This window comes from Peromyscus eremicus, chromosome 12 (genome assembly GCF_949786415.1).
Source record: "Peromyscus eremicus chromosome 12, PerEre_H2_v1, whole genome shotgun sequence".
NCBI classification, from domain to species: domain Eukaryota; kingdom Metazoa; phylum Chordata; class Mammalia; order Rodentia; family Cricetidae; genus Peromyscus; species Peromyscus eremicus.
Window position 1 is genome coordinate 11,112,721 of NC_081428.1, and position 12,583 is coordinate 11,125,303.

The 12,583-nt window shown below is 40.3% G+C and overlaps 1 protein-coding gene across 1 annotated transcript in view; it reads left to right on the top strand.

Moving 5' to 3' along the window:
* Ltn1 (listerin E3 ubiquitin protein ligase 1) overlaps positions 1–12,583 on the top strand; it is a 55,121-nt gene that overhangs the window by 24,803 nt on the left and 17,735 nt on the right. Inside the window, exons 14-20 of the mRNA XM_059277454.1 lie at positions 153–306; positions 1,242–1,386; positions 2,359–2,545; positions 6,203–6,362; positions 7,546–7,650; positions 10,598–10,740; positions 12,315–12,450. Of these exons, the coding sequence (XP_059133437.1) occupies positions 153–306; positions 1,242–1,386; positions 2,359–2,545; positions 6,203–6,362; positions 7,546–7,650; positions 10,598–10,740; positions 12,315–12,450 (1,030 nt within the window). The remainder of the gene's footprint in view (positions 1–152; positions 307–1,241; positions 1,387–2,358; positions 2,546–6,202; positions 6,363–7,545; positions 7,651–10,597; positions 10,741–12,314; positions 12,451–12,583) is intronic.

Below are 12,583 nucleotides of genomic sequence, written 5' to 3' on the forward strand. Positions count from 1 at the left end.
ATATGACAGTTACTTTTGGTAATGACAGTTTTTGTATTTTGTTTTAAAATAACATTTTAAGATCTCAGATCTGCAGCAAATTTGTTTCAGATGTTTTGTACTGATAAGAATTCATTCAGTGAGATTACAAATTATTGCTAATTCCTTTTTAGATTTTCTGATCTGTAAACTGAAAAGTACTTTGCTCTCTGGCATGAATCTGTTGGTCCGTCAGACTGCAAGCACACCCAAGCAGAGCACTTTCCTACGCTTGTCAGTTCTGTGGCTGAAAGACCAGGTTCAGTCTTCAGCTCTGGATAACACGAGGTAACCTTTTTGTGCACACTTCACTGTCCCTTATATAAGATCTCATTCTGGCTGTGATAGTGCATGCCCAACTATATGAGAACCTGGTCTTAAAAAGAAAAAGAAGTTCGTGATTAGTGTGAGTTCCAATCTGTTTAAGAATTTCCAAAAGTGGTGGTTCATGCCTTTAATCCCAGTGGGCATTGGGAGGCAGAGCCAGGAGGATCTCTGTGAGTTCGAGGCCAGCCTGGGCTACAGAGTGAGTTCCATGATAAACTCCAAAGCTACATAGAGAAAACCTGTCTCGAAAAACCAAAAAAGAAAAAAAAAGAATTTCCAAAACTAGATAGTCCAGATTTTTCAAAAAACATTTTGTCTTAACATTATTCATTTAAACTTTTAGTTGAACAATTGTTCATCTGCTAAATTGTCTTCTGTGGTTAGTGGCATGGTTGTGGTATTATTTTGCATTAAAGATTTTTGGATTGATAACTGTGATTTTTCATGGCTACCATACATACTAATTATTCTTGGTGGTTCATTTTTAAGATTCTGGATTACAAGAGTATTTTATATAGCTGCCCATATGAACTTCAGGCAATGCATATAGTATCTTTGGGGTTGGCTCAAATAACAATGCTTTGATTTGGTAAGGTAGTTGTATTTCAAACATTTCACATCTAAAAATGATCATCCACTACATCCTGAGATAGAAGCATCACTCAGTTTCACATTACAAATGTTTGATTATACCTGAAGTTTTGATTCTATGTGTCTTAGGTGTGGTGAAGGTAGGAAGGACCATCGTCTCTTAGGTGTGGTGAGGGTAGGAAGGACCGTCTTCTCTTTGTCTGTCTGTCTGCTCAGGTGTGCTGTTCCTATAACTGGATGTTTAATGTGCACTAGATTGTTGAACCTAGTTGTCCCATAACTACAGTTCTTTGCACTATTCTTAGTCTTCAGGCCCTCTTGTCTGCTGTTGGTGATTTACTGAATACTCTTGTAGAGAGTGGGAATACTTCTCTTCTTGGAGTCTATATTGGAAGTGTAATGCCCACTGACAGCGAGTGGGAGAAGATGAGGCGGTCTCTTCCTGTTCAGGTATGCTTAACATCACAGAGTGCCTTTCTCATTCTGAAGTTTTTATTTCATGCATGCTTCAGTGTTTTTTCCTGGAGAATCAAAAATAGTTAAAATCTGTTGTAGGATTTCTATTGCTGTGAAAAGACACCATGACTACGGCTACTCTTATAAGGAAATTTTAATTGAGGGGGCTCACTTATAGTTCAGAGGTTCAGTCCATTATCCTCATGGTGGGCAGCATGGCGCCATGCAGGCAGACATGGTGCTGGAGTAGTAGCTGAGAGTCCTACATCTTGCAGGCAACAGGAAGTCGACTGAGACACTGGATGGTAACCTGAGCATAAGAAACCTCATAGTCCAACCCCACAGTCACACACTTCTTCCAACAAGGCCATACCACTCCAACAAAGCCACACCTCCTAATAGTGCCACTCCATATGAGATTAATAGGGGCCAATTACATTCAAATTACCACAAAAGCATTTCTTTTCTATCTTGTTGTTGTTGTTTTGTTTTTTTTTGTTTTTCAAGACATGGTTTCTCTGTGTTCTGAAAGTCGCTTTGTAGACCAAGCTGCCCTCAGACTCACAGAGATCTGCCTGCCTCTGCCTCCCAAGTGCCGGGATTTAAAGGCATGTGTCAATACTCCCCGGCTTAAAAGCATTTCTTGCATTGCTCTTATGTCTCTGAACATTACAAACAGGTGTTATTAATGCAGATATACCATTTGACAATGGTATAGCCTCATGTAAAGAGGAATAAAGTCTGGCTCTGTCTTAGGGGAGCTAAAAGAAATGTGCATGTTGATGACCGCTCTGATAGAAACCAAAGTTCTGGGCTACTGAGGATTTACAAAAACTACACTTTCTAATCGTCTCATTTGAACAAGGAACTGGATGAATACATGAATAAACATTGGAAATCTCTAAATAATAAGTAATTTAGTATATGTAATGAATTTGCATATAATTTAGTGTGTTCTGTTTACAGTGGTTATACAGACCTCTTTTAGAGGGAAGATTGAGTTTAAATTATGAATGCTTCAAGTCTGACTTTAAGGAACAAGATACACAGACTCTTCCCAGTCATCTGTGTATGTCATCGTTACTGAGCAAAATGATCTTGACTGCTCAGAAAAAGAAAATAGTCCTAGAAAACAATGTCCTTGAGAAAATAAGTGAGTATTTATGAAGATTCTGATAGACAAAACGTATAAATAAACAGAACTCATCATTTGGTTTAGGCTTGCTATAATATTGTAAGCTGTCCAGCATAGTTTGGTACAAAATCTGTTGTTTTATTCAAGCTGGCATAACGTCAGAGTAAGGAGATCCTATGTCACATGCCCTGAAGAAAACAGGTGTGATGCTTAGTGTTTTGTCAGGATTCTGAAAGCTCTCTTGATGTTTGAACATGCATACTTTCATACACAGGGCTCTAATTATTTTACTAGCAGATAGAGGCTCAAATGTTGAATCTCAAGAAGATTTAGAACCCCAGCCAAATGTTCCCCTTCGTAGTATTCTAGGTATGCCCTAATAGTATTCCAGATGGACAGTTGGCATACATGTGAGGGAGTCATGCTCTGCGGAGGAAAGGTGACACTTCATTTGGCTGTTGAGTGCCATGTTTAATTTACATTGCTCAGAGTCTGTCCAAATGTAAGACTAGAGGTTGATGATTTATTCTTGTTGCATTCTTTTAGTTTATGTGTGTGCACATGCCGGTACTCCTGGAAGCCAGAAGACCACTTCAGATCACCACTGAAGCTAGTGTTACAGGCAGTTTTGAGTGGGCCAGCATGGGTGCTGGGAACTGAACTCAGTCTTCTGGAAGTGTAGCAACTGCTTTTAACCAGTGAGCCGTACCTTCTAGCCCCTTATCCCCACCTTTTTTTTCTTTGGAGGCAAAAATCTCAGCCTGCCTCATGAGGCCTACCAAATATGAAGAAACTTAATCATTGTCCTCTTTCTCTATTGATTGATATTTTTTGAAATAGGGTCTCAGCATATAGCTCTAGCTGGCCTGGAACTTGATCTGTAAACCAGGATGGACTCAGACTCAGAAAGATGGACTTGCCTCTGTCTCCCAAGTTGCTGGGATTACAAATCTGAAGCCATTATGTCCAGATAAGGGATGTAGTCTTCCTGTCAGCTCTCAGTTAAATACTGTAATTGTTTTTGCTAACTTAAATGAGTACTTGTTAAGGTAGGATCAGAGTTCAAGACTCCTGATTCCATGACCCACATGATTTCTAAGAGCTTTGGCTGTCTCTGTGCTGGAAACCTGTGATCGTGAAGTTTTCTGCTGGACTCTTGGTCCTTTTATTCTCACAACAGTCCTGAGAGATTTTACTGCAGAGCAGTCTTTTACTGAGACATAATGCTTACTTTGTTTGTTGTTTGAGACAGGGTCATACTATGGAGCCCTGGCTGGTCTCACAGAGATCTTCCTTTGTTTACCTCTTAAGTACTGGGATTAAAGGCATGTGTCACCCCCCACCCCCCCACCCCTATGTTACTTTGGTAGTTTTCACTGGATCCTGTTTTTGCCTAATTGGCATGAAGTTCTCTTCTAAGGTCTCAGAGCCTCTTAGGTTTTCTTTTTTTTTTTTCCCTGTTGTTTTTGTTTTTTAAGATTTATTTTATTTTTTCATTTATTTATTTATTTATTTTTCTATTATCAGCTTGATACAGTATAAATTCTTATCCTAATAGTGAAATGTTTGATTGAGGCTTGCCCAGTGATTGAGTAAAACCAAAACTTATTATAAGCCACAGTCATCCTAGGGTCCCCCCTGCTATGTAGTCTCCCTGGTTCTGTGGGTTGCAGTCTGATTGTTCTTTGCTTTATATCTAGAACCCACTTATGAGTGAGTACATACCATGTTTGTTCTTCTGGGTTTGGGTTACCTCACTCAGGATGATATTTTCTAGTTCCATCCATTTGTCTGCAAATTTCATGCTGTCATTGTTTTTCTCTGCTGAGTAGTACTCCATTGTGTATATGTACCACATTTTCTTAATCCATTCTTCAGTTGACAGGCATCTAGGTTGTTTCCAGGTTCTGGCTACTACAAATAGTGCTGCTATGAACATAGCTGAGCATGTGTCTTTGTTGTATGAATCAGCGTTCCTTGGATATATGCCCAAGAGTGGTATGGTTGGATCTTGAGGTAGATCGATTCCCAATTTTCTGAGAAACCGCCATACTGATTTTCACAGTGGTTGTACAAGTTTGCATTCCCACCAACAGTGGAGGAGTGTTCCCTTTACTCCACATCCTCTCCAACATTGACTGTCATTAGTGTTTTCGATCATAGCCATTCTGACAGGTGTAAGGTGGTATCTCAGAGTCGTTTTGATTTGCATTTCTCTGATGACTAAGGATGTTGAGGAGTTCTTTAAATGTCTTTCAGCCATGTGAGATTCTTCTTTTGAGAATTCTCTGTTTAGCTCTTTAGCCCATTTTTTAATTGGATTGTTCAGTATTGTTATGTCTGGTTTCTTGCATTCTTTATATACTGTGGAGATGAGTCCTCTGTCAGACATGGAGTTGGTCGATCCTTTGGAGTTGGAGCTGTGGATGGCTGGGAGCCATCTGCCCTGGTGCTGAGAGACAAACTTGGCAAGTGCTCTCTGCTGTTGAGCCTTCTCTCCGGCCTTTGCCTTTGTGTAGACCAGGCTGACCTTGAACTCCCCGAGGTCGGCTGCCTCTTCCAGCACTAAAGGTGTGAACTACCACCCTTGGCCCCGTTTCTTTCACTTTGTGTAACTTAGCAGTTTTACTGTAGTCCTAGCTAGCACTTTTCAGTGTCTGGTAAATGAGGGCTCTGTTTGGAAGAGGAGTGGTATTTGTTTTGACATGGGGCCTCACTGAGTTGCCATACTGGTCTCTAACTTCTCCCACGTCAGCCTCTTGGGTGCCTGGGACTGTAGGTACGTGCCACTGCACTGACAAAGGTGCTGCTGTTTTATGACTGACAGCTTTTGTCACTTTCATATCTCAAAGCCATTTGAAAACTAGCTGACAGCTGCGTTTATAGTGAGCACAGCTGTTAGAAATGGGTGGGGGAGTGAAAGTGTGTTCTGTATGGCCAGAGAGTCTGTGATGGCTGTGCTTTTGATTTTAGTGAGCAAATTTATTAAGTGCCTAGCAAGCAAAGGTGATAGAAGAAATAGCAAGTACCTGATAGAAGTAGCAGATAGTTAGCAAAGCGTCATCAAGTTGAGCAGTCACAGGTCTAGCAGACATGACTGGAGTTTCTCAATAGAGAGAGCAAACAAAAGGTAACATCTTCAAATTAACCTTACAGATCTCCAGCAGAAATCAACTGGGGAAACACAGTTGAGTGTTAACTGGAGTTTCTGTTGACCGTGGTCAGAGCAGTGTTGCCCCTAGTAAGGCTTGCGTGTAAAAGAATGAACAGCAGCAAGTAACATCATCGGAGCGGGCACTTAAAGTCCTCTAGTGGATATCAACTCAAGGAGAGACCCAGGTGGAGGTCTCTTGGCCCTCTCCATGGATAAGCTTCCAGTGTCTTTTTTCCATTGCAGGTGTTTAGACTGTGGGATAAACAATAGTTACGTTGGTGGAAACAGATTGCTTTCTCCCTGTTCTCACCACCATGTTTTCAATACCCTCAGCAGCCGGCTGACTTTCTCCTTGTTTTGCAGAGTTAGGAAGCCAGCTTGCTCCAGGACAAGGAGTTTTAGAGGACAAGGGAGAGCCCCAGACTCAGCTTTGCCCAAGCTTAGCTAGTATATGACAGTCCAGTCAGCAGGGGTCTTGTGTACCGTGTGCCTTTGCTAACTGGCTCTGCCCATTCTGTTAGTTGCAGAGCTGCTGTATTCACTGCAGTGGTGTGAAGAACTCGACAATCCACCACCTATTGTGACTGGATTTTCTGTAATGCTTCAAAACATGAGTATAACGTATGGCAGCTTATCTGTACTTGGTAATACTTCCAGCCTCTTGCAGCTGTTGTTTGACAGGTGAGACTCCCTTTCAATTTGTTGTAAAGTCCTTATTTGTATATGGCTTTCCCTTCTATAAAATGTAAGCCAGTTTGTGCTTTTGTTTCAATCAGAGCATTGCTCTAAACCCCTTTTAGTAGTAAGCACTTACAGACTTTAAATATTTAATCTTCTAGGGGAGGTATTTGGATTTGCCTCTTATTTAATTCATAAATACACTGAGGTAGCAGAAGATGAAAGAATTAGAAGCCTGTAGACATTGTTTTAATTTGTTATATGTGACTGGTCCTCACATAGCTTTCAAATTCAACATATACTTTTTTTTTTCCCCCTGAGACAGGGTTTCTTTGTGTAGCTTTGCGCCTTTTCTGGGACTCACTTTGTAGTCCAGGCTGGCCTCGAACTCACAGAGATCTGCCTGCCTCTGCCTCCTGAGTGCTGGGATTAAAGGCATGCATCACCACTGCCCGGCTTCAACCTGTACTTTAACTGTACCTGCAGTTTAGATGTTTCTTAATGTTGTAGCCATGAGTTTCTCTTCCCTAGATGAGGAAAATGGATTATGAAAACAATTCTTGTAGCGTAGTTAGATGTTTAACTGTTTGAAATGAAATTTTTCTTGTTTTAGTTTACCAGTATTTTGAATGTGCTTTACAGTGTGAGGATGCCAGACTTCCTCTCTAACACTGGTCCATACTAACACTTTCATATTGCTGGATGTGGTGATGCAGGCATTTAATCCCAGCACTCGGGAGAGATCTCTGTGAGTTGGAGACAGTCTGGTCTACATGGCAAGATCCAGGTAGCCAAAAAAGGCCAACTCCTTCCCTCAGGGTTTTATTGGTGCTTCTTTGCCCTTCACGGAGACTCTCAGTTACTGTCTGGGAGACAGCTCTTTCTCAGCTGTGTCTTCTGATCTGCAAGTAGGATGTTTAAGGTCATCTCTCCTCAAGGATCTTGAGGTACTTTGATATTGCCTGGGAATTCCTGTTGTGTGAAGAACTACCTCAACTCCCAGTCCTTGGGTGATTAGTGACAGTTGTGTACAAAGTTTTGTATAACTTAGTGATCCAAATTTGTTTAATTCTGAAAAAGGAATCCTGATAATCAGTGTTTTAAAATCCTAATACTTTTAAGAATGATTGATGCATGCCTATATCTATGTATCTATTTATCATCTGTGTTTTTGCATCTTTTTTAGATCTAGAAAAAATGGCACACTTTGGTCTCTTATTATTGCTAAGTTGATCCTTTCCCGAAGTATTTCATCTGATGAAGTAAAACCATATTATAAAAGAAAAGAAAGGTATTCTTATTAATATGCTTCCACTTTGCTATTTACTATTATACTTGGTTACTTACTTTGGCCATCTGTGATGTAGTGAACAGTGTAGTGAATCAGGAAAACAAGGTTTGGGAAGAGAGGAAATTGAAAGAAAGGAAATGAGAACTGAAGACTGACAGACTTGAATGGGTTTTGATTGGAGTCGTGGTTTTCTGAGACAGGGTCTCACTGTGCAGCCCTAGTTCACCTGGAACTCACTCTGTAGACCAGGCTGGTCTTCAGCTCAGAGGTCTGCCTGCCTCTGCTACTTGAGTGCTGGGATTAACAGATTTTTTAGTTTTGAATGAAACTTCTAACTTGACACTTCATAAAATTTTATGTTTATTTCAGAAAAAGAACATTTTATAAAGCTGATTTCCTCAGAAATTCTTTGATAGAGAGCTAGAGAGGTGACTCATTAGTTAAGAGCACTTGTTCTTGCAGAGGACCTGGGTTCAATTCCTAGCTCCCACCTAGCAGCCAACAACCATCTGTAACTCAGTTCCAGAGGATTTGGCACTCTCTTCTGGTCTCTGAAGGCACCAGGCATGCAAGTGGTACACAGAGACATTTGGGCAAATCATCAGTACACATGAAATGATGAAATGAATCTTCTGATAACAGTACTATTTGTTTTCAACATACCACCATATTTGTTTTGTGGAATTGGGAGGAAAAAAAATTGCTTCTTTCTTTCTTTCTTTCTTTCTTTCTTTCTTTCTTTCTTTCTTTCTTTCTTTCTTTCTTTCTCTTTCTCTTTCTTTCTTTCTTTTTTTCTTTCTTTCTTTTTTCCTTCCTTCCTTCCTTTCTTTCTTTTTTTCATGGCTCCTTTTCTTGGCTTCCCTTCCTTGGCCTCCTGGTCTCACAGCCTCTTACTTTTTTTCCCCCAGACTCATTTAGTTTTTATTTTATGTGTTTGCTTACATGGATATATGTGTTCCGTGTGTGTGCTTGGTGCCCATGGAGTGCAGAAGAGGGCATTGGATCCCTTGGAACTAGACTTACAGGTGATTGTAGCCAGCCATGTGGGTGCTGGGAACTGAATTGGGGTCTTTTGTATGAGCAGCAAGTGCTCTTAACCACTGAGCCACCTCTGTAGCCTGTGGTGATATTTTGTTGTACTGTAATAAAACTTGCCTGAAGATCAGAGGACAGAGCCAGCCACGCAGCCACAGAGGTCAGGCAGTGGTGGCACACACACCTTTAATCCTACCACTTGGGAGGCAGAGATCCATCTGGATCTCTGTGAGTTCAGAGCCACCCTGGACTACATGAGATTAGTCCAGTCTAAAAGAGAAACAGCCAGGCAGTGGTGGCAGACACCTTTAATTCCAGCACTTGGGGTCACACACCTTTAATCCCAGCACTAGGAAGGTTGAGACAGGAAGTGATATGGCTGGGCAGAGAAAGGAATATAAGGCGGGAGGAGACAGGAATTCGGCCCTTTCGACGGAGGACTCAGAGGCATTCAGTCTGAGGATTCATGGAGACAGGATCTTCTCTTTTGGGCTGAGGAGTTGGCAAGGAGAGAGGTGGCTTTCACCCTGCCTGCTGTCTGGCTCCAGGTTTTTATGATAAGACCATTTAGGGTTTGTGCAGCAGCAGCCCTCCTCTTTCCTTACATAGAGACCGTTTAGGGTTTGTGCAGTAGCAGCCCTCCTCTTTTCTTACATAGAGACCATTGTATGAAAGTACATGCCAGAATGCAGTAGACATGTAAGACAAGCAGGTTGTGGTGGCTTTCCTGTTGAACTCAACTTTTGGATTAATGTTTAGCTGAGGCTTACTAACAAGCGTTTCGAGTTTACTGACTTAAGTAGAGTTCTCTGTGTGTTCTGGCACTATAGAATTGTTAACTAAATTTTAGGTTTGTTTTGTTTGTTCTTTTGAGATAAGGTATCCCTGTGTAGATCTGGCTATCCTGGAACTTGCTCTATAGACCAGGCTGGCCTCAAACTCACAGAAATCCTCTTGCCTCTGCCTCCTGAGTCCTGGGATTAAAGACCACCACCCACCTTAAATTTCAGTTCTTTAAATCTTATAAAAAATGAAGAAATTTTGTTTGAGGTAACTTGATTGATTTATAGGAAGTACTACAAAGAATGAAAATAACAACGAATAAGCCTTAATAGTATGTATGCCCTGTTTCACCCATTGGTACCATTCTGCATAGTAACTTTTGGGTTTTTATTTATTTATTTTTTTTCTTGATGCTAGACATTGATCCCAGGGCTTTGTGAATGCTGGGCAAACACACTACTAGGCTGTATGCAGTCCAGCCCATTGGCATAATAATAATAAAAGATAGAAATCATCAGGCCTTGGAAAAGTTATTTATATATGATCATTTCAAAAATGAGAAATAAGCAGAAAAGATAAAAAGCAACAAAATAAAAATAGCCATTTGGAATTACCAATCTAATGGCTTCTTTTATCTGGAGAATTTATGTAGTAGATGTGGGAGTCAAGCTCCACCTTTTGAAGGGTTCTTAGGTGGAGGAGAGAGGAAATAAGAAATGATAGAAAGAGACCGAGATGAGAAGACAGACAGAAACATAGGATAGCTAGCTTGAGGAGGGGGGGTCTGGATCAATGTCCAACAGCCTCGTCCTTTATTGTAAAGGGCTTTCTATAATATGCCGAGGGGAGAGGCAAAAGACCTCCCCTTTGCAAGATCAAAGCACACCATACAGCTAAGTGTAGACCCTTCCAAACACCTGGTAAACACAGCTGTGGCCGAATCATCCATTATGCAGCCCTGCTGGGTAAGCAAGCTCAGATTCTCTGACCCTGAGTAAGTTCTCACTAGATAACCTCTATGGATTCCCTCAAGTAGACTTATTTCCCTTTTGATTAGTCTGAATAACAGAATTTTGTGAAATAACTGTAATTATTGAATGACTATAATTAATATTTTCTCTCTAAACAGTTTCTTCCCTCTAACAGAAGGTAATTTGCATACCATTCAGAGTCTCTGTCCATTTTTGTCTAAAGAAGAAAAGAAAGAATTTAGTGCTCAATGTATACCTGCTTTTTTGGGCTGGACTAAAGAAGACCTTTGCAGTATTAATGGTTAGTTGCTGGGTAATATTTTCATCATTTTAATCTTTCATTGAGTCTGAAGAAGAGTTTCTTAATTAATATGTAAAACCAAAGATGCACGTGGCAAAGTATATTTGAGCTCATTGTCTCCACCTTATCGTTTTGTTACTTGTCGAGTTGGTAGTTGTTAGGATGCATACCAGGAAGAGTGACTGTGGCCTCCTTTCTGAACAGAAGTGCTAGAGCCTTGAGAGAAAATTGATATCCAGAAGTGCCCTATAACCATTTATTTTCCATCTGTGGGTGTTTTTTATGTACTGGGGTATCTAGGGCTTTCTGCATGATAGAGAAGCATTCTACTACTGAGCAGTTATATCCTGAATCTTCCACCTGTGTAGTTAAAGCTACGTCTCGTTTCTTCCTAGTCAACCAGCGATTGAACATAGAACGGTACAGGAATAGCTTTTGTATTATTTGACCGTTCTTGAACTCTGCACTGTTAGTTCATGTATTTATTGATTTAATAAGCATCTCCTCCATGCAGTTCCTGTTGTAGAGAAAACAGAGCTCATGTTACGTCCTGCTGTAACTGATTGTAGTGGAGCCTCTATACTGCAATGGAAATAGCAGGAAGGAGGGACTTTCCACTGCTCCCCAGTGCCAAGGCAGTTTCATAAAACGGTGTTGAAGGTTCTTGTTTGAACATGTATGATTATTGGAAAGAGCTTTCCTGGACACAGGACCAGAGTGCAGATAGTTCAGTTTAGCTGACACTGAAGGTAAAATTGGGAACAAAAGATGTTGGATAAATCAGAAGGTGGATTTTGAAATGATAGGGTTCCTTAGGAGTGAAGTTAATGAGCTGATTGGTGTAACCTCACTCATATAACCCTTTTTAGAAGTGCTAAGCTGGGTACTGCTCAAGACAGATACTGGCTTTTAAAATAGACCTGTGTTTTTTGTTATAGTTTAAAATGTAAAATTTTCATTTTGAATTTTACTTCTTGAGGTTTGGACATCTTGTAATGGAAAAGCTTACCAGATGGCATATCTGCTTTTTGAGTAAATATTAATTGTAGAATTATAGAATTCTGTATGTTCTATTGCCTGCTTTGTTTAACTTTGCACTCGATAGCTTTGCCTTTTTTGTTTTTGTTTTTGAAAGTTAAGTACAGAAGGCTCCTATATACAAAAATAGAAAAGGCCAGTGTAAAGTTCAGAACCATGCCTTTCCTGTCCTCTTTTGATTCCCTGTTCTGGACTCCATGCTGGGTGGGCATGGAGACATACTTCTGCCCATAGCATTGCTTAGCTCATTTGTGGACTCTTTAGTATAACACCTTTCAAATACATGCGTTTATTCTGTTAATTTGCTTATTTATAGACAAAGTGTGTTGTGTAGCCCAGGCTTGTCTGGGTGTCACCATCCTCCTGCCTCCACCTCTGAAGTACTGGATTGTAGGAGTGTTTCTCATGCCAGGCTCAAGCTCTTTTTTAGAAGAGTTAGCAGCTTGTGTGATACATTTTCAGCTTTCCAAAGTAGACTTTTCTTTATAGAAGTCGTTTAAAATATATTTTCCTTCTCACTCTGAATTTTACTTTAGGAGCTTTTGGACATCTTGCCATTTTCAATTCTTGCCTGCAGACTAGAAGTGTAGATGACAAACAGCTATTGCATGGTATATTAAAAATTATAATAAGCTGGAAGAAACAGCATGAAGACATTTTTCTTTTCAGTTGGTAGGTAATACTTTGTTTTCCCCTATATAAAATGTGGACCCAGATTCTGTATTTTATATTTACAATTTTTTTGAGTGAACAGAATTTTAGTGGTTATTTAAGGCATCATTTATGCATACCTGGTTTAAAATGG